This window comes from Strigops habroptila, chromosome 5 (assembly GCF_004027225.2).
Source record: "Strigops habroptila isolate Jane chromosome 5, bStrHab1.2.pri, whole genome shotgun sequence".
NCBI classification, from domain to species: Eukaryota; Metazoa; Chordata; class Aves; order Psittaciformes; family Psittacidae; genus Strigops; species Strigops habroptila.
Genome location: NC_044281.2, coordinates 42,729,609 through 42,756,614, shown reverse-complemented (window position 1 = coordinate 42,756,614; position 27,006 = coordinate 42,729,609). Strand labels below are relative to the sequence as shown.

General features: G+C 43.6%; 1 protein-coding gene across 2 annotated transcripts in view; it reads left to right on the top strand.

The window, feature by feature from the left end:
- KCNJ3 (potassium inwardly rectifying channel subfamily J member 3) overlaps window positions 1-26,295 on the top strand; it is a 53,364-nt gene extending 27,069 nt beyond the window's left edge. Inside the window, exon 3 of one of the 2 annotated variants that reach the window (XM_030488372.1) lies at window positions 22,127-26,295. In XM_030488372.1, coding sequence (XP_030344232.1) covers window positions 22,127-22,710 — 584 coding nt within the window. In that variant the 3' untranslated portion in view covers window positions 22,711-26,295. The remainder of the gene's footprint in view (window positions 1-22,126) is intronic. The other variant, XM_030488374.1, reaches the window with a different exon arrangement.
- Window positions 26,296-27,006: the final 711 nt, after the last annotated feature.

Here is a 27,006-nt window from a genome sequence, read left to right as displayed (position 1 = left end):
CAGAATGTGAACAGTGGGGGTTATTTTCTGCCTTGTAGCAGTGGGGAGCCAGTCTGGTTACACAGCCTGGCTGTCCCCTGGAATGGATATGTCTCCAACACGCTGATTTGACACTGAAATATTGAAAAACAGATTAAAAAGTCAGCATTTTGGGGCTTTGAGCAGCCTGGTCTAGTGGAAGGTGTCCCTGCCCATGGCAGGGAAGTTGGAACTAGATGATCTTTAAGGTCCCTTCCAACCCAAACCTTTCTGTGGTTCTATGATTCTATGTATTATTTGCATTTATTTCTTTTTATTGGCCCTTACAAATGTCATTGTCCAGAGCTCCTTAGCCAGGTCTGTGCTGTGAAGCCTCAGGATTGATGCTACTGAGCTTTTCTTTGCAAGGGGTGCCTGAACGCTTAAACTATCAGTATATGTGCTTGGACATAGGATAACCAGACATGGTATTGGTATTTTGTGTATCAGGGAGCGCTACGGTCAAGTAAGGACACATCTTTGTCATACAATTGTTCCTTGAATTTTTATCATTAGTGACAAAACATGGGTATGAAGAGTGTTTCTAGGAAAGAAATTAAATAAATCTCTAACAACAGAAAGAATTTTAACGTAATGGGTAGGGCACATGTATAAAGCAAATCCAGAAGCTGAATGAACAGCAAATGATTTCCAGCCCAGGACTGCATCGTGTCTGCCACAGTCTCACACTGATAACACGCTGAACCAATTTTAATCCCACAAACAATAAATCTCTGGATAAATAGACTTCATAAACCGGTTTACTGTCTGGTGGCAGAATTGCCTGTTTCTTTTGGGTTTTTTGTTCTGCCAGCTCCAGATGTGCTTGAAAAATTTGTATTTTGCAAGAAATATTCTGCAAAAACAGAAAGTCAACTACCTGACATAGTTAAGACAAAAAAAACCACCAACAAACCCAAACCAAACTGAATATGGTATGCATTAAATACCACTAGCAATCAGAAGGATGCATATGTTGATGACAGGACGTTCATCAGGAGGTGTGACGTGTACTGAGGTTTTTGCAGCCCAGTGAAATCACAGGGAACATCCACAGGGGTGTGCAGATTTGCTGTGTTCCCCTCCAGCACCACCATGGGGTTCCTGCATGCTGTACAGGGAGCCCAGTGACGCTGTGTCCTGCTCAGCAGTGGGGGGAAATACGCCTAAATATACTGAGGGCTACTAGGGGAGGGTGATTAGCAACCTTTACTTTTTAATATACATCGTCTGTAGTCAGCTCTGCCCCTGCAGAGCCAGCGTGCTTCTGCCAGCTTAAAGTAAAAATTAAATTAATGTCCTATGGTTGAGCTAAGCAAATGACGTGAAAAGCCTACTTACCTATTAAAAAGGCAAAGATTTAAAAAAGTAATCACCCCTTGAAGTCATTCACCCTAATGGGTTCCCCCAGCACAGGCAGAGAAGGAGCTATTTTTGTCGGAGAGGTGGTACTGTGAACTGCAGAGAGGGCACTGGGTTGGTGGCCAAGTATATAGCAATCAGGGCCATAAAGATACCTGAAAAATGGTCAGAATGTCCAGGAAGGACGAGTGCTGCCCTGCCTGGCTGCTTTTAGCTTGTGCCTGGAGCTGGTGGGGGAGGAGGCTCACTTTTTGAGTAAACCTCTGGGGAAGAGATGCTTTAGCTGCACTTGTCATTGCTGCGCTGGGAGTTAGTGTCTGCATCCTTTCCACAGGCTGAGAATGGATTTTACGGAATATTTGTGGGAGTGAGGACTTGGAGATGCTGTGGGGTCCGTGTCTGCTCTGATGTGAGTCAGGTACCCCAGTCCTGTTGGGAATCACCATGTGTTTAGTTCAGTCACGTCTAAGGAAAGATAAAACATAAATACAGAAATAAACATAGTAAAAATGAGGCGGCCTCTTGGGGCATCAATTTTTCTGACAAGATTTTCTCTGCTCCTCATTAAGACATGGATCTGTGTCTGCAGTGGGATGATTCAGGACAAGGCTGAGCACTCCCATCTCCTGCATAAATAACTGAGGACACAGCATGACTAATTGTTTGTGATTAAGGACATGTGTACACCACCATGTCCGACGAGGCTGTGCTGTGTTAAGGTCTTTCAATCTTTCTTCTATTGGTTGCTGTTATCCATTTCATAGTTTTTCATTGTGAAGTGGTTTCTCCAGCAAGCCCATGATGCTTTCCCTCCCTTCTGCAATGTTTTTAGTCTAGGGAGGATGTGGGTTTCAGGCTGGTTTTGGCTTCTGGAGTGCTTTTGGGATGAGAGTGAGTAAGAGTTGGAACAATTTTAAAGTTAAAATTACAACCTCAGGGTATAGGAAGGTACAAGGCTAATAAAGATGATGCCTGAATGGAGCTGTGAACCAGCAATGTGCTGCTTTTGGCACTGAATTTGGTTTCCTTTCCATATGGAGAGTTGCAGATCGATGTTCTCAGCCCATCAACTGCCTGGGCTCTTTCTTCTGATCATCGCCCTTTCACCTTCGCTCCTGGAGCTGTAAATTTTAGTTCCCTCATTGAAAACCATGTCTGGACCAAGTTCACAGCTGCAGTGATAAATGCTGTAGCAGCACCGGAAGTGCAAGATCTCTAATTTAGGAATCATTACCCTAGATAAGAGGCAGTAAAGAGGTCCAGTGGTAATCCAGCTGCAGGGTGCGTCTGCAGCCATGGCGAGCCTGAGAGGCTCTGGCTCCACACCCCTTCATCATTCTTAACGTGCTTTGCAGAGAAGTATTTGTGAATAATCAATGGAACACAGAAACACACAGCGTAATTACTGAAAAATCACAAGTTACATTAGAAGAGGTTTGTGAGAAATAAACTGATTTTTGTTCTGTATTTTGTTATTCTATGGCTAATGATATGAGAAGGAAGGCTTTAATTTCAAATACTCCATTTTTTTAGAGGTGACTGACCAGCAGCAGAGGGTTGGGTGTCCCACTGAATTCTCCCCAGTTACTGATTTAGGCAAAGAATATCCAAAGCAGCTGTTTGTTTGAGGGTACCCTGGGGCCATGGAGTACTTAATTGTTAGCAGGTAGCTGGTGTCATCCTCTGAATTCCTCTCAGAGTTTTGCTGCCAGATTGAAGCTTGAACGTGCCAGTAAGTATTTTGCTGGTGAAGGGAGGAAATGGCATAAGAAAAAGAGAGAAATGAATTAGAAGAATATTTAAAACGAAAAGGAGGGGTGGGGGAAATAATACACAACTGAATTGCAAAAATATTTTTCTTAACATAAATGAGCCCAATTTTGGTGCTCAAAGAGCATGCAAATTGCTGTGCTTCTGAAGTGGCTTGCTCTGACAGTAGGATTTATTGTTCAAATCATATTATTACCATTACTCCTAATGTGAAATTGTTTCAAAGTGGTGCTATTGATGTTGTCATTTGGATATGAATTTTCTGTTTTCTCATGATAGCCTGCCTTTCCTCTAGCTCACCTGTGAAAACAGTACTTTTTTTTCTACACCTCCTATCTTTTCAGGAGAACGAAGTGGAGATTCTTTGCCAAAGAAAAGCTGAAGCCCCTCTGTTGCTTCATACCAGGACTTTATCTAGGCAACATAGAAATAGCCTTTTGGAATCTGAGACAGTAATGTTTTCTAAGAATGATTATCTATGTCTTAAATTTTAAAGCTGAAATCTTCCAGGAGGATTTTCATGTCTGCTGATGTTTTCAGCTTGTGGGTCAGTTTGGGCTGGTCCTGTGGGACCTGGGTGTCAGGCCAGGGTAGAGCGGGCAGCAGGGGACAAGGGTTGATTTGCTGCCTGTATGTGCACAGGACACAGTTTGGAAGCTGAAAGTGTAGGCATGTGAGACTTATTAGCATCTCCCGAAAGATGTGGGGCAGGTATAGGAAGGAGAGTCTCTGATGGCGTTTACTTTGTGGTGGCATGCATGTTGCAGTCATTGCCCCCAGGATTTCCCATTTAAATAGATGTTGCCCACAGGGGTAAATACTTAAAATGAGCTTTCTATGTCTAACTATAGCTAGAAGCTTGTATGTCCATCCGTTGGTGTGCATTATTGCCAGATCTTTTCCAACAAACTGCCTAATGCATTGCATAGAAACTATTCTTCAGCAATCCATGTTCACCCACAAGTTGCTCTTTGAAATATTAATTTATGTGAGTTCCATTCATGAAAAAAACGTGGTGGCAAGCTGGGCAGAATTGGTTGCTTCCCTTATTTTATGTAACAGGCAAAGAGCCAGACTGGCATTGGTGCAGGCATGTATCTTCTCAACAGTCTGTTGAGAGTTTCTGGAGACAGCTTGAGCGCACTAAGCTATGATGGCAGTAAACCAGAAGAGCCACTGTGAGCATGCTTTGAGGTTTTGGGTTTCCTGCCCTCACTTCAGTACTCATGGCAATACCATGGCTGTAGCTCAGCAAGGGGTGATAGGGTGATGCTACACCATGCCTGAGGGGTGGGTATAGGTACCATGCCACTGGATGACCCTTGGCTGGGCTGGTAGTTTCCTGTAACAGATTTCATCTGCCTTTCCTTTAATCTCAATGTTGCTGAACATTCTGTCTTGCCATGACCAAGCCAAGTGTATCTCACAGCTTTTGCTTCTCAGACAGGTTCTCAGAATTAGGGGTTTTTTTCTTCTTAGTTCCTTGTCTCCAGTTTGTCACCTTCCATGTAAGACAGAATTTGCTCCCAAGTATTTTGTGTCTCAGAATGGCAATTTCAGCTCTTGGAGATGCTAGAATATAGAAACTTTACTGGAAATGTATTGGGGTTATCTGCATCCTTTGGGTCTACCTGGGCGTCTTCTCGCCCTGGGATGCCTGTGAGCTGGCCATCACGTTACAGCCATCAGGGTCTGCAGTCTGAGTACCAGATAGAAAGCAGACCCTAGAGCCTCCCTCTGACTATAGCTATCTTACAAACGACCCTTCAGGGCCATATTAATTATTCATTCTTTTTTGCCTTTTTATTTTGTAGCATGACACTTCACATACATTAGACGCAATCATCTAATGGGGCACAAACTGTGGTGCTAAGCATATTCACAGTGTTTCGCTGGAGCTCCTTTCCTCTTCCTCATTATGCTGCAGATGCATTAAATTCACACGGTACACAGTAATGGGGATGATATTTCCCACAGTGGAACATTGCTGACTTAATGTTGCGTGATGAAATAGCACAGATTTATATTTAATATTTCTTTTCAAGCAGGCATCGCAGTGCAAGATTTCTCTGCTCATGGCTGTTTCTCTCAGTACTGCTCAGCAGCCAGACCTGGGCAGGTTTTTAAAGCTGTGGGAAATTCATATAATGCTTTAGACTAAGTACCACATGCATAATAAAAAAATTGGATTTTTATTTTTATTTTTTTAATTTATTTTTTTTTTAACCTGGGAGAGTTTAAGACTTTCAAACATGCCCAACGAACATGCCTTGAGATGTTGTTTGATCCATGATGCCCATCTTTGCGTTCTGTGATTGTGTGTATATATTACCAATGGGAATGTGTTACTAACAGTAGTGTTAAGGTAAATTATATTCTCTGGGTGCTGTGGGTCAGGGGACCTGCTCAGAGGGGAGGAGAAGCTCCTGCAGAGGGCTGAGCTCACGTTGTAATTAATTCATCAGTGAAACTCTGGAATTAGAGCTCTGTTCTGAGAGAGGCTTCTAATTGAGAGTAAATGGCTCATTAGCGTTGAACAGATCAACCTGAGAACATCAGTAAACACAAACAAAATAATTAGTGACTTTCAGGTAGTGCAATAGGGCTGGAATTGCTCCTTGTGAATACAGAGGTGGGTTAGGGTGCAGGTGCGGTTTGGAAAAGATGGATTCTGGGGACTTGAGTTGTGCTGTGTTGATGAACAGATAGGGTAAGATGGCCTTCTCCTCCTGCTTGAGTGTCTGCAGCCCTGCACTGGCAGCTTCCTCCATGTTAAACTCCAACTAGGTACATGGAAATAATAGGCATATGAGTTTTAGGAAAAAAAATAATTATAAAACGAGCAGCAATGGCTGCTATACAGATTTTTCTTTTTTTTTTCAGTATATTATATATATGTAAAAAAAAAAATGAAAATATGAGATAGTTATCTGTTGGTAATGAAGGGAGGGGTAGGAGACTGAGGTGAAGAACCCAGTACCGTGGGGTTGAAGCAGACCTTTGGGGTTTTCCAGTTTGATGTGAAATGATGCTTATGCTTGTGGTTAGTGCTGTGTATGCCTCCAGGGCAGGGGGGTTAGAACGAGATGATCTTTAAGGTCCCTTCCAACCCAAACCATTCAAGGATTCTGTGGTCCATGAAGTACATGTCCTTGTTGCAGTTTATGTGAGGGGCTGCAGCAGAAAAGCAGCAGCAACCCACCAGCAGAAGACCCCATCAATCTTGTTGGTCTTGTGAACATTACATCTTGCAGACAGAGAAGGGCAATAGCTTGAAAATGCACAAAATGGCTTTTCATACCTCAGTGCACAGAGAAGTCGGTAATAGAGACCAAAAAAAAAAAAGGGGGAAGAAAAGGACTTTTTTTTTTTTTTTTTTTTTTTTTTTTTTGCGAATGGAGACGAGAAGAAATACACCACTCTGGAGAATATCTGGTCACATCAGACCATGGTTCCTGATAGAAGCCACAATTTTTGAAATGTGGCTGGACTTGTCTTAGAAAGTGATTGAAGTTAACAACTTCGCTTTGCATTTGTGCAGATTTAACTGTTTTTTTGAAATGTACATGGAAAGCCTGACATTAGAGATGAATGACCTTCTAGGGGAGAGAGAAAAAGAGCTGCATATCCTAGTAATGAGCACTGGCAGCCAGGAAGAGGCATCCTTGAGTCCCTTCCAAGAGAAGGAGGCACTTTTGTTGACGTTGAGTGGAAAATGGAAGGTTTTTTTCCCCCAGGGGCTGCTTGACCCACCCCCATCCCCAGCCTGCTGCCCTGCCTCCCGCAGTGTGGGTCCCTGCTCCAGCACTAAACACTCAACCCAGGGGAGTGCAAACAGCTACGCTCCAGTGTAGCTGTTAAACCAAGCCCTTCTTCCTCAGCTGAGGAGTAGCAGCTAAAACTCTGCTTCAGCTTTTCCACTAGACCAGTCTGCAGGTTGGCCTCGGACTAACTAACTTTTCTCTAACTTTGCACTTGCAGAGCAGGGTTTTCCCTCTCTGAGCTGTGGAGAGGAGCTGTGTTAGCAGTGCATGTGCCTTCAGCGTGTCATGCCATTGCCTTGGTTTCAGGTGATGAAATTGGGCTTGCTTTTAGAATATAGAACCACAGAATGGTTTGGATTGGAAGGGTCCTTGAAGACCATCTAGTACCACCCCCCCTGCCACAGGCAAGGACGCCTTCCACTAGACCAGGTTGCTCAAAGCCCTGTCCAACCTGGCTTTGAGCACTGTCAGGGATGGTGCAGCCACAGGTTCTTGGGTCTCTTCCTGGAAGAAAAGCAGTACACTGACATTTAGGTTTGGAAGCGAAACAGAATATCATACGAAATTCACAAGGAAATGTCAAAAATACTGACTTGCTTTTGAAATTTTCAGGAGGAAAAGTGATGGTTTTCTCCAAAATGTCAAAAAGGGCCCAGACTTACAGAATTTTACACTAGCCTCGTGAGAGTTATTATCAGTGCAATGTGAATGTAAGGAAAGGGGGTTGCATATAAAATTAGAAACTCCTTATAGGCATATGGTTATTTGTACAGTACAGTTTTGAGTTGCAGCCTGTTTATTCTCTTGGGGTGCACATGGAGGTAGCAAGTACACTGCATGACATCACATCGCAGTGTATATAGTCACTAATTAACCTTTGCTGACTGCTGTAATAGTCTCACTCCTGTGCACGCCGCAGGAAATTATTTTCTATTATCTTCTTCATACTTTGTATATAAACCATAACGCAAGATGGGGCCATATGAAGAAAACAGCATTCAATAACTCTGAGTCTTATCTGCCTTTCCTCCCTTTGCATCAGGAAATGTTGGTCCTGTTTTATTTTGGGATTTTTATTTTAATACAGGAGAGGTTTGGTGACACTGCAGATGAAGGAATAGCTCTGAAATGTTGTGCACCTGGCGATATAAATATACCTGTATAATCTGTGGAGATCAGTCAAGTATATTACCAAGGGGGAAAAAAAAAAAACCAACACAAAATTACTGAACATATGAAGATGCTTTTTCAGAAGTTTGTCTGAAGGGAAGTCCAAGTTTAGCAGAACAAGAGCTCAGTAGGTTGGGGAGGTAATGCTAAGATGCTATGCTCACTGCAGAGGAAGGGGAAACCTTAGATTTGGGCAGGCTGATTTTCACATCTCAAATCTCTGAAAAGACCCAATCAGAGGCAAGACAGTGTGAATCTTTCTGCACTCAAACCATTTAAAAGTGGGTTTTGTTATTAAGAAAGCATGGTGTCTGGCTTCATGTGGCCAGCATCTATGTGATTGTAGCTACAAAGCTCTGCATGCCTTTCTCTGAGGAGTAAGGGGGAAGTGAAGTAGTTCCATGTTTTTTCCAAGAAAAACATCTTTTGTCTTCCATCTTCTCTCCCGTAAAAATCAAAATCAGTCATCAGGCCAGGGCTTAGAGATTCTTGCTGGACAGGGACAAGTGTGGTGGTGTTCTGCTGAGCAAGACCCGTCTTCAGAGGCTGAAAACCTGCTCTTTGTGGCCAGGGACTGCTCAGATGGGAAGAACAAAACCCAGCCATGTCCCACTGGGTGCCTGGGACTCAGTCATGGCTCTTAGGAAAATTAAAGCAATTGCATTCTGGGTAATTAATGCTAAAGAATGTCCTTAAAAATTACTGCCATTTCAACTTTATATTTTAGCAGCGTTCCCAGCTGGTCAAACTGAGCAGAGCCTGCACTGTTTTGCCTTCTAGCAAAGGCAAGAAGTGGTGTGCACGGGTATTTTGGGCTCATGTTTAGGAAGGGGTTTTTGCACTGGAAGTACAAGCAAGAACATCATTTTCCCTTCTTGCTAACAGCGAAGAGATGTAACACCTGACTGAAACCAAAAAGTGAAATGTCCTGATCAAAGCGAGCACAGCAGATTTGTTTAAGGTTTGTACAGAGCCTGTGGTGAAGCGTGTCCAACATGCTGGGGGCAGGAGGGAGAGGAACCTGGAATGAATGTTCATTGCCTATTAAAATTTAAATAAGTAGGCATAAATAAATATGTAAATAAATAGATGGATATGCTCATGCATATTCCTGGAACTACCTGCATATCAACACCATCAACAAATTACTTCATAAGGGCAAGAAAATCCTGATTTTCAAGGTGTTCTCCTTTCTAAATTTGTGGTTATTTTGAAACCTCAGAGGCATTTCTGGACCTATATAGAAATATGGTTGTTGTGAAAACCTGAAATTGCTGCCAGGAAACGAAGCCTAGTGAAAAACTGTGTATTTGCAAGGATATACTGCCTGGTTTTCCACTCGTCTTCATGCAGCTGTGTTTATTTTCCGTGGGAGCTGCCGGGACTAAGAGCACTATTTAAAACTGCATATTTTGGGTGGGCACCTGGCTGGGCATTGGCTTCTCCCACAGAAGCATCCCATTTCTCCCAGCCTTTGCACAGATGCTCTTCTCGCAGATCACTTCTGAAAAGCTGTGCGAATACTATTGCTCTCGCGGCTTTTATGTAATTTAAGTCTAATTCTTGACATTATAGAACAGTACAGATAATTGATGCTGGTGCTTGGGTCCTTGTAGCAACCTGTGAGGCCATGGCCCTGCCCAAGGGGCATTCAGCAGTATGCTGAAGAGGATAACTTGTTTTCTAAATATATATTGGCGCATATATATGTGTGTATATATATAGTGCATCAAGGTGTTTCTGATTTCGTGAAAAGACTTTTTACAGCCCAAATTCCAGCCTGAGAGTCATTTCCCCCAGCACTGACAAAATTGATGCATTTCATCCCTAGGAAATTCTGTGTGCCGGACGTGTTTGCACGAAATGTTTGTCAGCTAAAACCAAAGACTGTGCAGCAAATGCTATGTTTAGTTCAGGGGATCATGTGTTAAGCACTGTGCATTAATTTTAAATATGTGACAGAAGCTATACCAGGCTGGGAGATGCTGGTGATGGAGCTGGGAGCTATGAATGTTTCAAATGGAAGACATGCACTCTTGGTTGCAGGACAAGAGCTGTAGCTAGAAGAGCTGGGTTAAACACCGCATTAGAAGTTGTCTGTAGCAGAAAGGAACAGAATAGTCCCTCCAGACTGAAGGCAGTGGTTTATGGGTTGTCAAGAGTGCCAGTTAGGCTGCCCGCTTCTCCAGGTATTTGCTCTGGGTTTGCAGTAGGCAGCCCCTGCCCCAAAGCAGGAGGTCATTTGCCCCCATCTCTCCTTCTGTTTGGGCACCACCCCCTGGTTTCCAGTAGCTGAGTACCCCTGTCATCCCTGGATCTAGCCCTGGCATACCTATGGGGTACATGTGAGTGCTAGGACAGTCAGTGATCACCATAATTTTTAAATACTAGTACATCAAGAGAGGATGGTACGTGAGGTTTTTTCCCTCTTTTCTGGGTGGCTCATGGTCTGTACGAGAGTATCTCACATTGAATTTTCTGTTTGAAGCAGCCACAGCCAGCTGGGGCTGCAGGTCAGGAGCAGAAATCACACCAAGACAGGAGCAGGATTGTTTGAAGCAGTTCTGGGGATGAATTGATTGCCTTGAAATGTTTAGTGTTGCAAAGATAGTCAACAAATTAATACATATGTTAGACAAACAACACTAAATAAGAAGAGTTTATTTCCAAACTTAGCTCCTTGTTGCATTTCATCTTTGTATTGATACAGTTCATAGAATCGTAGAATCATAGAATGGTTAGGGTTGGAAAGGACCTTAAGATCATCTAGTTCCAACCCCCTGCCATGGACAGGGTTGCCTCACACTAGATCTTGTTGCCCAAGGCCCTTTTCAGCCTGTCCTTGCACACTGCCAGGGATAGAGCATTTACCACTTCTCTGGGCAACCTGTTCCAGTGCCTCACCACCCTCACAGTAAAGAACTTCTTTCTAAAGTCTAACCTGAACTTCCTCTAAACTTTCTTCCTTATATCTAACCTGAGTTCCTCTGAACTTCCTACTGAATGGCACATTATTTTCAGCTTAGGAATTGGCAGCCAGGTTTATGATATATTTAAATAAATCTCTCAGCCATCGCCTGAGAGCCTTTTTCCATACCATGGATGCAGGCAGGGAGGCTGGGAAGGAGGAGCTGGTGCTGCAGTGGGTCCATATATGCTGCCAGCATCACTGCCAAGCTCCCTCTTCTCTTGCAGGCAGCAGTTAGGAGACATCCATGTAATATGGAGCCCAAAACTGTACCAACTATGTGGCCATATTGTGAGCACCAGCAAATGGGACTTTTCCATACAAAGAGAAATAGTTTTTTCATCCTAGGAAGGCAGTCTCTAAATTCAGATTTTTTTTAGGTATGCCAAAACTCTGAAGATTAAAAGTGCTCTATTTTGGTGCTGAGCGGCATATGGCTTGGTGGGTGTTTGGAGAAGCATAGGGCTGCTGACGAAATCATGTATTCAAAGCGAAGAGTTGGGTTTGTGTTTCTTGCCTCATAATTACAGTGTTCTCATTTGAAGAGGATAATTTATTTTAAATGTGGGGTTTTTTTCCCCCTTTTCTAACAGACTGATGGGCAGACCTCTCAGGTATCACTCTAGCTGTGTGTTCCTGAGGCATCCTCTGGCCACAAACTATTTTCTTCTGATTTGACGAAACAATCCTTTCTTCCTGTGTCTCTGCCCACACATCCCCAATGGACAGTTACATTGCGCTATAAAATAAAATGCATTTTTGGCTGTGTTTTGGAGCCAAAACTCCATTAATTGCAGAACCCAGCTTTTTAATTATTATCGAAAAACTGGACTTGTAATTTGAAGAGAAATCCAGCCCAGAGGCAGCTACCCCAGTCTTTTCTGTAAGCTGTTGAGGAGGTGATTGAGGTAGCTTTGGGGCTAGGGGAAGTCACTTCTTATACTAACAAGGGAAGAAAGTTACTCTGATATTAATTCAGGATAATTGAGAACTTCTTGCTTTTAAAATTAAAGCTTGCTGCTGATGGGGCAGGCATGAAATAACAGGAGCGGTGGTTTCATCCCTGTGAAACCATCCGGAATGCCTGCGGTTGCGGTTGCAGCTGCTGGTGCTTGCCGCGAGGCTTCCCTAGCTGCCACGCGGGTGGTGGATCTCAATGCACACTTGGAGGAGCAGGTCGAGGTTCCACGGCCATTCCCCTCTTCAGCAAACCCCTTTAATATGGCCCTGCACAGGCTGATGCTGCAGCCCTGAGCCTGGTGACAGCGAGACTGTGCCAGGTGGGACCCAGCATGATGCTGCTGCAGCAGGCACTGGGGTCTGGTGGAGTCCCGGGGAGCACTGCCCTTTCTTACAGCCAGGGAACATGGTCATCACAGTGGAGAAGTTCCTGCATCACAGGACACTGAAATGTGCATTTTATGGTAAGTGTCATTTTTATTTTTAGAAGTGATTTCTCCGGTGATAGGAGCTATACACACATTAATGTTAAACAAAACACTTTTACTTTACCATAATTTGCAGGGCACAGAGCTGGAAAGAGTTACAGGGTTACTGAAGATGTCCCCTTGTCAGTTGCAGTGTGTCCACAGCCATGCAGAATTTTGACAGTTATGCAACATGTGGTGCCTGGGCTGGGGCTGGGGAGGGCGAGGGCATTGAAAATGTTGTCAGCTAGTAGAGTGAGGAAAGTTATCATAGGACTGTGTTATCAGTAAAAATTACAGAATACTTGAGGCTGGAGGGGAGCTCTGGAGAGCATCTGCTGCACTTTGTCAGGGCATGGATGGTTAACTCTCTTTTATGCCAGACTACCACTTCATAAGTATCACCACCTCTACGTATGAGCATCCTTTAAATATCCCCATCCAGGGAGAATGGGTGCATCACCTCTTCCCGTTTCAATCCTCCTTTCCTCCCTCTGTCCCTTTCTTCCTGCCCCTTCCTCCTACCCCTTCCTCCTGCCTAGCAGAGAGCTGCATGGATATTAAATACTTACATTTTGGTGCTGCGACTTCTTATTCAATAACATCCCGGTAGGAGGGAAATGATGCAAAAGCAGTAGTGTGGCAGATGGCTCTGCAAAAAAAATCTGCTCAAAGAAAGACGCTGAAGGGGCTGAAGTCAGCCCTGACGCACTCCTGCACGTAGGTAGACAGGAACGGATCAGAGTATTTTCAGAATAATATGGAGGTTCTGGGTTTAGGAAAAAAACCAGAGATAATACTGGTCCAGATTCTCAGATAGTATAAATTTTGTCACTGCAAGAAATGTACATTAGACAGTTTTGTTTGGATAACTGCACTTTTGGCTCTGTTTTGGTTTTTTTTAAAAGAATGGAAGATGCTGCAGACGTCCACAGGCTGAGCACAGAAGGGCAATGCTGAGGGTTTCCATGCTCTTATTTCCCCCCCCTGCTTTTTGGTAAGTGACTAATACAGAAGAGGGGAGGTTAGTTCACCTGAGTAGCCTGTTGCATTCCTCTACAAGGGAACAGTATTAGTGTCTGCAGTTGTTTTACATACTGGTTTTATAACATTTTCAAAACCTGCCATAACTTGTGCTAATGATGGGTAGCTGTGGTCCTGGTGGAGCATCAAGATGACCTGTCTGCAAGATGTCAGAAAACTATGTGTGTATTAGCGATTAAAAATTGCCCTGAGAAGAGCACCACGTGATAAGAAAAATACCTTTGCTGTCACTGCTATTTTTTAAGTGTTGAGATAGCTCCTGGGAGAACAGCACAGTCTGAATAAACCAGGAGGTATTTATAGTGCTGGAGCATAAACAACATGTCTAAATCGGGTAGCAGAGCAGAAGCCTGGGTTTGCTGTTCACTGTGATAAGAAATTAAAATGTTTAGCATAAGACTGATGTCTGACTCTTGCATGAATGTGTGCATTGCGTTCCTTGAAGCCACTCTGCTCCCTTGGTTTCCTTTAGCATACATGCTTAATTTGTTCAGTCTCTGACCCATGTCTGTTGGAGCAGTTTCTAGGTCTCAGTAATAAATGGTGAGTAAGCATTAAATGTTCTAGAAAGGCCTGCTGCAGATTGACATTTCAAGAGAAACGATGCTCTCACTTGATCAGTTGGCTGCTTTGCTCTGCCCTGTGGTATGTCAGACATCCTGAATTACTCATCACCCTCAGTCTGTCCTGCTGTATGTGTATTGAGGGGGTGCCTGAGGACATGGATGAACCTCCATGCCAGTGTCTTCTCTGATGGTATCGCAGGCTCGTGGGCAACAGCAGGCTCTCCACGTCCTTTCCCCCTTTTTCTTTGTGTTATGCAAAAAGAGCGCTGCTCTTGAGGAGCTGTTCCATAGGGCTGCTGCTTTGCTGTGGGTCTCATCCCAATACCTGTTTGTGTCATGGTCTAAGAAACCAGAGATCACTGTAAAGAACAAAATGGGCAGCGTGGGGATGTTCACCCATTCCAGAAGGTCCTGGCGAGGGCAAGGTGGGCAGGTTGTGTTTCATGCCTTTCCCTGATCCCATGCCTCTGCTAAATGGCTGCTCTGTCACTGCCTACATCCTGCCACCTGAAATATCCCCCGTAGCTTCAGGCAAGGCTTGGAATTCACACACTTCTGTTTTGATGAATTCATAGAGCATCTTTTTACAGTTGGCACCTTTAAGACTCTTTTTGTCTCTTGTATTTCAGGAAATGCCTTTTTTTTTTTTTTTTTCTCTTTAACAGAAGCTTTTTTTAGTTGAAACATTGCTTTAACAGTGATCAGCAGCATTAAAGGCATAGATGGCAAGGTGGATGCCCATCTCCCTTTTCCTAAACAAAATCAAGCTGCAAAAGTGCCGGTGCATCAAAGCAGACATTGGCAGCAGACAGCGGCAAGGGCTGGCAACCGCAAACTGACAGAAAGTTTTATTGCAGTTCAAACTATCATCAGTTTAATAAAAAAATACCCCTTGAAATTATGATGGGAAAATGTTAATGCTAAGAATAGCTGTTCTTTCCAAATAGACAGGAAGTGTTGCAGTTTAGACACCACACTTTCTGCCTGCTTAGAAACCCTTCCGTCAGGCTGCGCATTTCTCAGCCATGCATAGTACAGCCTGTCATTTTAACTTACATTAAAAAATAACGTGGCAGTGAAGAGGAGATACTTGAGAGGAGATACTTGAGAGCATCCTTCGCTCTGAGTTTGGTTTCTGACCTCCCATTTTCTGGCTTGTCACAGAGCTCAGATTTCTGTTGGCATTTCAGATACAGGGTGGTGCAGGGGCCAGATGTTAACATCAGGATATCACACTGTTACTTAGCTTAACGGGATAAAACCACCTCCTGGAAGAGGAGAATTTGCTGTGGAAATCATGCAACTCCTTTTTTGTACAGCAGTAAATCTCCCCTTAGTTTTGCAGGAGTAGAGCATGAGTGTGGTATATTTTTATATCAAGTCTCACATCAAGCTTTACCCTTGCCTTCATCGGCCTTAGACTGCAGTTGTAAATTAGCTGAATTTTTAGTAATTGGTTTAACATTGCTGGCTGATAAATTTTTAACACATATATTTGAGGCTTTACAGATAAGTGGCAGGTTTAAGGGAGGTAAATACCCCCTGAAATCTGACAAAATGTAAGCATATTTGTGCATTTTTGCCACTAACTTCTGCTGAAGGTTTTCCCTTCGCTCCAGTCCTGGCAGGTGGGATGCCAAGATGCCCTTTTGGGGGCCACTGGGATAATTGCTGTAATGCCAAAGTAATTAGCTCTTCCCCGACTGCTTTAGATTAACTTTTCCATGTTTCCATGTTAAGAAGACACCTCCTGGTGTCACTATGACCACTATGTCACTTGGCCAGCAAATTGCATGCAGCCCAGAAACACAAAAAAGATCTAAGGTGAAATTTCTGGAATTATCTTGAAGAGAGAAGAGAACCATATAACGTTTGTATGCCTAAATTGCTTCTGAAGACTTTGGGGATGGGGGCGGGGGCTGTTAAAAGCTTAGTGGTGATCTATGATTTGTCAACTATCAGCAACTTCTATAATAAAATGTAAGGGGGCCATATAAATAACATCATGCCTGTGGTTTTTTTCACTACTGTGTATCACAAGTTCTAGAAATTGCTTTAATACAGCCAGCTTCAGTTGGGTACTTTAGAAATTTAGAAATAATTTGAGGGTTATTATAGGGTAGAATTAGTCAAAGCACTTATTTACAGATTCTTTTGTCCTCCATCTGCCCCTTTATTAATTCGGGGAGACAACTCTTGTCCCTTGGGATGCCTTTGCCTTTATGAGGAACTGGCCTTACCCTAGCAAAGCTAGAAGCTATCAAGATAATTAATGGAATTATTAGGATTTCAGATGCTTGGCAATTCTGCCCCCAGCATCATCCCAATGGCACCAAACCTCGTCTTGTGTTACATGTTTATCAAGCGAGTGTGCTGAGAGCTCTGGTCCCTGTCAGCTGTGTCTGAGTGTTTGCACAACCCTGTTTCTCATTAGTGTTTCCTGGAAATGAGGTACTGAGTACAGAGATAGAGAGAGAAAAATAAAAGCTTAAACAGCCTGCTGCTTGGCCAAGGGTGGAATAATTGCATCAACTTTTTCAGCTCAGCTAGGGCTCTAAAACCAAGAGTTCTACCTCATTAGAAATAACAACTTGTAATTAATAACTTATGATATGACAGATAGATGCATTTTTCTCCAGTGATAGCATTTGCTTCAGACAGAGCAAATGGTGAAAGGAGAAGGCATGATTATTTAAAAAAAAAAAAAAAAGATACTAAAAAGATATTTTCATATCAAACTTGAGGAGAGAAATCCATCAGTTTAACCTGTGCTTATCCTCCAGACCTGCTCTGCTGTATGTTATTTAAGGAAGTTAATGGAAAATTTTCCTAAATATTCATGGCTGGAATTTTCTGGTGTTATGGGCTGTGGCATTATGTGCTAGACTCTACAGAGGGATACGAGGTCACTATGGGTGTGTCTAAATGATTTAATTTTATCAGTAGCAAGATTTCAAATAATATCCAGTACTAAAGCTCTCTCTAACTCTGTTTCAGGCTCTGCCTGTGAGGAGATAGTCCCAAAACTTTGCCTTTTCCTTCCTTTAAGCTCATTATGTTGAAAACAAACAGCTCCTGGTTTTTGCAGAAGGAATATAATTCCTGAAAGCAGCAAGACATGATCTGAGTAGGGGTGGTCCCAAATATGCAACAGTGAGTGTTGTGAAAGTATGGGGTATTCAGACAAAACAGCATTGCTTGCCTCCTTAGGAGCAGTGCTTCTTGGTGGCAGTCTCTTTCCTTGGACATAGTGAACAATGGTTTTGCAGCCTCTGTTTCTGAATAATAGAGAGGGTTTTCATCAGCCATTTGGTTCAGGTCTTATGCTGGAATATATGCAGAAGTGTACCTCATTTTCAGGTATGTTGTTGCGATTGGCATGCAGGCAGAGCTTTGCTAATGTGCATTGCAATTACCAGCCATTAACAGCTCTGGAGAGCACTTTGTGGTGGAAGCTTGTGTTAGGAGCGATGAACGAAATGCATCGAAACCTTTTACTTTGACAAATGCATGTTTTTTTAATTATATGTAGTGCATACAGTGTGTTTGCTTCCAAATGAGAGTTGAAAATTTATACCACAAATTAATATTAATAATATAGACAACTTGGTAAAATTTTAATGGGCCTGTTAACATGATGAAGGCAGCAGGCTGTGTACCCTGACTATGAATAGCTTCTTAGTGGAAACAAACAAAAAGACCCCACAACTCCCCCCCACAAAAAAAAAACCCAGACAAACAAGCCAAAACCAAAAAACCAAAAAGCCTTTCATACTGACGGAAGGAGAGGAAAACTTACTTGCTGACATTAAAGGCCTGATCTATTAGAGGCTGTTGGATCCAAGCCCGTGCCCACCGCAGCGTGCAGTCCCACCATAGATGTCCATCCTTGAAGTGGGCTGGCACGGCTACTAGCCTCCTGCTGGTTTGTGCATCTTATTTTTGAAAGATCAGAAAGAAATTACATCTGCCGTAAATGAAAGGCCTATATTTATCTGAGCATAAATTAATGGAAAGTAATTCTGAGGTAGTTATCAAGAAGAGCTGTCACTGGTGAGTTGCACCCAAGTTCTCCTGCTTTTTCTATGGGAAAACATGGAAATATCCACTGATTTTTGGTTTGATGCTTTCCTGTCCAGGCAGACTATTAAGACACAGCTCATGGTGCAAGTAAGGGAAGAGCCAAGCTGTGGGCAATGTGTTTTCCCCGCCACACTGATGCTGTGTGAAATGCATGAACCTGCCTCTGCTGCGGTTAGTTTTACCCTTGCTGTGAGAAGCAGCAGAATGGCTTTTGGATGTTCTGAGCGAGATGAGATGCTCCTGGTGCGGGATGTATGCAGGCTCCAACAGAAGGACATGGACCTGCTGAAGCGAGTCCAGAGGAGGCCATGAAGATGCTCCAAGGGCTGGAGCACCTCTCCTGTGGAAACAGGCTGAGAGAGCTGGGCTTGTTCAGCCTGGAGAAGAGAAGGCTCCGGGAAGACTCTAAGGAGCAGCCTTCCAGTGCCTGAAGGGGCCGATGAGAAAGCTGGAGAGGGACTTTTGACAATGGCCTGTAGGGGTAGGACAAAGGCGAATGGCTTTAAACTGACAGGGGGGAGATTTACATTAGAAGTGAGGAAGAAGTTCTTCCCTGTGAGAGTGGTGAGGCACTGGCACAGGTTGCCCCAAGAAGCTGTGGCTGCCCCATCCCTGGCAGTGTTCAAGGCCAGGTTGGATGGGGCTTTGAGCAATCTGGTCTAGTGGAAGGTGTCCCTGCCCATGGCCGGGGGTTGGAACTAGATGGTCTTTAAGGTGCCTTCCAGTCTCAACTATTCTATGATTCTGTGTACACCATGTTTCTGTTCTGGCCAGCAGCCCTGAGGACTGTGCCTCTCCCGAGCACTGTTGCCAGCTTTAGTTCTCCCAAGGAAGGAGCACAGGCCAAGCATGAGGACACTTGCAAAGAGCTGGTTCTGCACAAGGATGTGGATAATGGCTCCTGCCATCAAGCGCCTTATGCAACTCCATTGTTTCTGCTATAATAATACAAAGGAGATGGTTACAGTCAGGGCTGTTGTCAGCTGGCTGTTTGAAGCGTGTAATAGCAGAAAGGCATTGCAGAACGTATAGCTGGGATTCTGAGGCTTTGCTGAGAAAACAGAAAGGGAAGGGCGAGCCAGGAAATGCAGCAGAGGTGGCAGAAAACCTGAAAATTGATTTCTTGTCCAAGGTCTTACCAGAGCACGTTAGCACCTCTAAGCATCGTCTGCTTGGTGTGACAGGTATTCCCTTTAATGACAAACATATTAGTTGCTGCTGTTTATCATGAGAGGCTGTTAAATAATTTGCACACTTGGTTTTGTTAGTGGGTAAGATAAATTGATTTTGAAGAAATTACATACCTGCAAATATTTATCTCTCCATTGCGCTTACAAAGGGTTCCATCAATGGAACAAAATGTGAAGCTGATTTTTCTGAGATTCAGCTAATAAATTTTTCAATAGGAAGCAGGTATAACATTCTCCCTTTGAAAGCCTGCTGGCAACAACAGGCTTGGGAGGTGGCAGGATGATAGATCAGGAGGTAGAAATAGCCCTGCAGCACAGCAGCTGGTGGGGATGGAAGAAGCTAACCAGGCAGGTCCTGTGCCCCAGTATTGCCCTGGATGTGCAGCATCACCTGCGGGACCTCTTGTGGAAGCAGATGGGAATGGGTATGTGCGTGCAGGTGCCAGCCAGTTCTGTGCACCCATCTGCTTCCCCGAGCCCTGACAGTGTGTTCCCCCTCACCTCCCTCGTTGTGCCCCTCACATGGCATTTTGATAGCACATCTCTTACAATTGTAAAAATAATGGTGAGGAATCCACCACTTCCCTGGGGAGATTATTCCAAGAACAGTCAGCCATTGAAATAATTTTCCCCAAGGGAAGTGGTGGACTCCCCAGTGTTGGACACTCATAAGATTTAGCTGGGCTGGGTGCTGGGCCATCTAGTCTGGGTCATGCTTTGCCTAGAAAGGTTGGGCCAAATGATCCTTGAGGTCCCTTCTAACCTGGGATTCAATAAAGCATAATTATTATATTTTTTTTTTTTTTTTTTTTAGTGTTGCCAGTGCAAAGCAAAAGCCATGCAAGGGATTTCCACCCAACAATCAGCTCTTCGCAGAGCAGTGTTGCTATGGCTGGCCACCCCAGTGGTGTTCCCATGCGAGCCCTTTGGTCATGCCGGAGGTGCAGCTCACCTCACCCCTGGAAAGCCAGCAGCACTGCGAGGTTGACCATTATCAACTTTTCTATCCAGAGTGATCTGCATTTTAAGCAATTTATTATCTAAAGCATAGGCCACTGGAGTTAACCAGCCATCTGCTTCACAGGCACTGTAGACCCAATTCCAAACACAGCTCCCACCATTTGCATACGTTATTAGATGCATTTGTTGGCTAATGAGGTCTCCCTCAGAGGTCGGGTCTGAAGAAGCAGAGGGGGAAAGGTCTGGGCTTTCGTGGCGAAGGTACAACTAATGAACAGCTGCAGAGTAAAGGACACAGAAGGAAGAAGTACTCACTCTAATTACCATTTTTCTAAAAATTGCAGGTTTTTTGTTTTTTGGTTTTTTTTTTTTTCCTAAGCCCATTAGGTATGTGATTGCTTCCACTTCTTCACTTAGTAAACTGAAACACGTGGTGAAAATACATACATATACATACATACCTACATACATAAAGTATAAACTACTGTCCTGTCAGAGGCAGTGGGCAGGAGGTGGGATTGCTGGGTCTCAGGGTATGCCCCTGCAGGCACGTGAGCTCAAGTGAGGAGCCCTCAGAGGGGGTGGGAGTGGTGTTCAGGCAAAAAACTCCTGGGTTCATATTCTAATCCTAAGAGGTAAAACAGAAAACTGAGGTTTAAGTCTTGTGAATACTCAGATGTATTAGCAGTAGAAACTGCTATGCAAAACTAAAACTTTCATAAGCAGTAATGTAAAGCGTCATAAGAATGTATTTTTCTGGCTGTATGTCACCAGGCACATATCCATCCTCTGCTCCCCCTTGCTACAGCCCTTCTATCATTTTTCTTGTGCTTTTCAAAGTTTCCTTTAATTTTATCTTGACTTGAAGGCATTCTTGCCAGCTAAGCAGAGGATGTGTTTGCAGAGGTAGATTTAGCTTCCTGAAAACCAAATGTCATATTTCTAGTTTGCTACACTAGGATAAAATGGCAGGGTGATTCTATTTATAGATTGCTACAAATATAATTAAAAAAAAAAAAAAAAGCAGCAGCAGGATTTCTTCTAGAAACCTCCAGCAGTCCTTGGTCATCATTACCCTCAGGTGTCTGAGGTCAGATGGGTCACTGGGATGGCCAAGTCCAGGTGCTTGGGAGGAGGACTCTTCTCCATGGTGGGAGGCAGTGGAGGAAGAGAAAGGGCAGTGTTGTGCCTTTTAATCATAGGTCTTCTTCCCTGCTAATTTTTTGAAGCTTGAATCTCAGCCTGGCAGTGATGGATCTGAGCAGATTGCTGGTGAAGCCCTTAAAGAGGAATAAATGTATTTCATAGGACATACCTACTGCTTGCTGGTGGGTCGGAATGTGTTGACATCAGCTTGGTTTGTGCATATGAATGCGTGACATACAGGGTCTGGTTTTGTATGCATTCATCAATATGATGAAAATACGGAATAACTTAGTGATACTTTAAGATCCTGGTAAGTCCGAATTTACACTACTATTAGCAGCTCTTGCTAATTTAATACCAGGGTTATCAGTTAGCCCTGTATTTCCCCTTTTTCAGCAGCACCTTCAAAAGTGTCCATAATAGTAGATATGAATTATTCAGTTACACTCCTTCCACTATTGTTGGCTCCTTTCACCTTGAGGATGACAATAGCTACTGTATGTTAATGGTAGGCATGTCAATGCCTTTTTCTTTTATACATTTAAAAACATAAAATATGTTTTATATTGAATATTGAAATGTTAAAAAGCCCCTGAGATTTATGCGCATCCATAATTGTCCCTAACTGGTGAAAGTTTTTCTCCCTTGCTTGTTTCAGGGATGACATGCCAAGCCAGGACTTCCTATACTGAGGATGAGGTGCTCTGGGGTCATCGTTTCTTTCCTGTTATCTCCTTGGAAGAAGGATTCTTTAAAGTCGATTACTCCCAGTTCCATGCAACGTTTGAGGTACCCACCCCACCGTACAGCGTAAAGGAGCAAGAGGAAATGCTGCTCATGTCCTCTCCCTTGATAGCACCCGCTGTGAGCAACAGCAAGGAAAGGAATAACTCGGTGGAGTGCCTGGATGGTCTTGATGAAGTTGGCACAAAGCTACCTTCAAAACTGCAGAAAATAACTGGGAGGGAAGACTTTCCCAAAAAACTCCTCAGGATGAGTTCCACCACCTCTGAGAAGGCCTACAGCATGGGGGATTTACCCATGAAACTTCAGCGGATCAGCTCGGTCCCTGGGAATTCGGAGGAGAAACTGGTGTCTAAAACCACAAAGATGATGTCAGATCCCATCAGCCAGTCAGTGGCCGACCTGCCACCGAAGCTGCAGAAGCTCTCAGGCGGCGGCAGGATGGAAGGGAACCTTCCACCCAAACTGCGAAAAATGAATTCGGACCGGTTTACATAACCTGGCGGGACTTCCAGCTATCATTTAGAGCTTGAACTGGCAGTGTGGGCAGGAGAGCAGGTCCTCCACCAGCCGTATGTGTGCTAAACTCTCTGGTCCCAGTGCACCGGGAGGCAGCAGCGTCCCCTCGGTAGTGGTGGCTGTGCTGTAAGTACAAACAACAGGATGATCGGCGAGCTGATGTTCATTGGCATGTAGTATCACAACACGCATGCAATAATAGTGTGCAATTTTTGCATATAGTTTTATGGCATGACTCCTACTATATTTATACTGTATATTCTGAAAAATGTGGAAAGGGGTGTTCCTTTCCCTTGTATTTCTTAAGAGTAAGTAGTAGGTAAAACATGCAAGTGAGTAACTTTCAGGGTGAGTTATAATTTGATTTGAAAATGCTTATTTTTTTTCCTGATATGGATTGTGATGTTTTGTTCAGCAAAGTAGTTATAGTGCATGTCTTTTTCTTAAAAGAAGGTGTATTGGTTAATTCCTAACACCAAATCTGCTAGCCTTAAATTAACTGCTGGTTTCTATTTTGCTTTAACATTTTCTTGGGATTTCTTTTTCTGCATCTAGGCTACCAGAAAAAAAAAATGTATTTCATAAGGCATTGTTTAGGGAGGAAAGTCGTATTAATAAGCCTAGGCAAAACAATAAATAAATGAATAAAATTTGCAGTTTAGATACAATTAGTAAAATTTTTTAAAGATCTTTGTGATTTGTAATATTTGTGCAAGAAAACCATTTAAATAAACAGGATGTGCTTGATTTCTCATGTTGATAGAATAGCTGAACATGAAATTAGCTGAATGTCTCCACAAAGCCAAGCAGGCATTTATTCTGGATGAACCCCAAAGGTAGAGTCACAATTCCCCCTACTTCCACAGTGCCCAGATTTTGCTCATTCTTGCTTTGATGGCCCAGCTGGGCCAGCAGCGATGCAGGTGGTGGTCGCTGAGCTGCGGTCTAGCAGCCATAGCTGTGTGGAGTCGCGGCAAGTCCCAAGCCAGTGGCATCGTTCATTACTGCTTTCGCTATGGTGAAAATAATGTTTAAACACGTTCTTAACTGAAGTTGACCCTGTGGGTTTCAAAATGAGTAATACTTTGTATAAATGTTTGGTTTGATATCCTTCTGTGCTTGTGTTTGGGTTTCCTTTATCCATCTCGTTCTGCTTCGGCGGGGTTGAGTCAGGATTAGTGTCATACAGGTGCTCCCGTCATCTTGGCTGGAGCACCCCACACCCCCTGGACCCTCCCCAAAATGCCAGAGGTAGACTGTTGTGGTGTCCAGGGTCACCCATGGTCTGTGGTCTGTGTTGGAGGGTCGGGTTGCAGTGGTTTCCTGGGGGCTCCTTTCTGGAGGAGAAGGTCTGAGTGAGATGGAGTGATGGGTGGCACCGTCAGAGAGCTGGGTCTGAGAGCCGCCACAAGCAGCAGCCAGGAAGGGCTCTGCATGACATCATCTATATGTAAAAGCCTTGATAGCCAGGTGGTCCTGGACACGGACACGTGTGGGTCAGGAGGTGTATGCACAGTCATGAGTGGGCACTTCTGACTCACAGGCTCTGGACCATCCTGTATGAATGCTGACACTTGCTACATAACTGGTAACAACAGATCTGATGATCTTTGAGGAAAAAATTGTTTTTGTTATAAATGTTGGCATGGAATAAGAACTCGGAAACTCAGCACTGCTGGAGGGTTGACTCAGACACCACGGTGACTCAGTGCTTTCCCTGGAAGTTGCAGTGTATGACTTGTCAGCTGTACACCCAAGGACTTTATACTAACTTCCAAAGTTTCTTATAATTTGTCATGATTTTTGAGTGGCACTGCATGCTTTTTACACCTTTGGCTATACTTATTCTCTGCACGTTCTTGCTGAAGGGAGGGGCGTGAGTTGCTCCTTGTGTGCTGATCCTGTGCTCTACATGTGTGGTGAGCAGATTGTTGATGTGGTGAGGTAAAATCTGGACTTGTTTTCCCCCGTTTACTAACATTTCCTCAGGTTGTCTTGTAAAATACCGCTGATTTTTGTACCACATGTAACTCTTCTACCAGTCCTTGACTGACAGCAAAGATAGCCATGTATAATTGCCAGGTGTCAACAGTAAAAACACCACCAAGTCCAAACCAGAGAGCCAAGAACATTAATCAGCATGGTAAATGCTCAGCTGAGTGCTGAGTCCTGCCGGCAAGCTTGAGCAGATCAGTCTGGTTTTGAAAGAAGTGTCTCCTTGGCCTCTTTCAAAAACTACTTTGGTTTATTTGGGGCGGATGGGAGACCATTGCCGACCTTCCCAGGATGCTGCCAAAGTGTGACCCAACCAACCCACTGCCCTTCTGTGACATGGCAGTTGGACTAGATCAGTGCAGGTCCCTTCGAACGGAAAATGTTCTGTTCTGTCCTGTCCTGTGCCGTCCTGTCCTGTCCTGTCCTACCCTACCCTACCCTACTCTACCCTACCCTGCCTTGTTCTCTTCCTCTGTGCTGCCCGCAGTTTTGTGCCTCTGGTTCGGAAGTGCAGGTGCAAGGTAGGGTTCCCTGGAGGTTGCCCATCTTTGCTGAGTTCTCCTGCCATCAGCTTGGGGGATAGCTCATGGTCCAGTTGACTTTTCTTTATAGAAAAGTAAATGTGACATGTCCCCAGACTAAGAGCAATGGTGTTTCACCAGTCCTGCCCTGGTGCCACCAGCATCCTCCCTCCTGAAAACCATGGGGAACGAGGAAGGGACCTGGCTTCCTGCGCCTTCAGCAGGGAGGGCAGCTGCTCAGCCTTCAGGAGAGCCAAGTGGCATTTTTCTTTGGGAAACTTTGGGTTTAATCTTTGTACAAGGTTGAATTACATAGGATCGGTGTGAATGTATTCTACAAATTGAACATAAAGTAGGTGACAGGGAGAAATGCTGTAGCTGTAAAAAATACTGGCAGTCTGAGTGGATGTAGCTTACTCAGTAGCCTGTATGAATATATCTGAAAGTATGTGAAACACTGGAGAAGTAGCCTCCCTTTTATTAAATTAATGCCATAGAAAATATTAAGTTATGATTAGCTGAAAAGTTTGATTTTTTTAAATCAAAATATGCACTTGTCCTTGCTGGATGCAAGATTTCTGAGGCTTGTGGCTTGTATTGCAATGTGTTACATGTGTTAAGGTGACAACATGTACATCTTTCATTAATGCGAGTGAAAGTACAAACATGGATAATAACTTTAGTTATTTATTTTAGGAAGTTACTTCTGGTTAATATTTCATTTTTATTCGTGTAGCTACATTCCCCCCCCCCCCCCCCCCCGCCAATTAATATTTTAGCCAGCCCTAACATTTATGATAAGAAAAAGTAACTGATTGCACAGCCGGTCTGTGTTCTCTACTGCTGAATTTATGCTTGAATTATATTGTAAATTGTACATATTCAAATTAGAACAAACTAAATGCATTTTCTGGCATGCAGTCTATAACTGTATAAATGTACAAGTTTATTTGAATTATACACAATAACAAACTCTTGTATTCATTAATACTGCAAGCTCAGTTTTATCTAAAGCTATATTAAACTTTGAAAAATTGTTCAGTTTAAATGTGTTTGTCTCTTTTTCCCTGTCCACTTTTTATCACTTTAATAAATGACCATGTATCCAAGCTATCTTAAGGGCTTCTGATTTCACATTTAGTGTCTACAAAAGGCCAGTCTCTTGATTACTCTTAAAAGCAGGAAAATAAAACCCATGTTTAGTTGAGCTGTGTTTCCGGGGTCTTTGGAGGTGGTCTGGCTAAGCCTAGCCCCAGCAGTTCTGAGGCCACATGCTCCTTCCTGAAGGGGAGCAAAGAGCAGAGCCCAAGGTACGTGCTGGAAAGAGGTGATGGACTCTATGATTCAGGCAGCCCTGATATGCCTGTGTCCTGCTGAGCTTTATTAATTTATGAAATGCTGTTTCCTCTGTAGCAGAGACTGGGGAGCTCGCTTTCCCTTTGCCTAGAGAAGTAGGTATTTTTATCGTTATCTCACCCACTCACCCCGGGAACTAAAGCTCCAGAAATCAATAGAGGCTCTGAGATCTCTCCCCATTAGCAGACCACACCTTCCTCTTTGTTTTTCACTATAAATTGCCCCATTGGTAGCTGGGCATCACCACTCAGGGTGAGCAAAATATATTCTCTGCTAACAAAATAAAAATAATAAGCAAATGGTAAAAGAAGTGTGGTGATAGCTGACTTTTTAACTCCTTCACCTCAGGAGGCTGCTGAATGAAGGTTACTACAGTATAACTGTTTTTCGTTTTTCTCTGTTA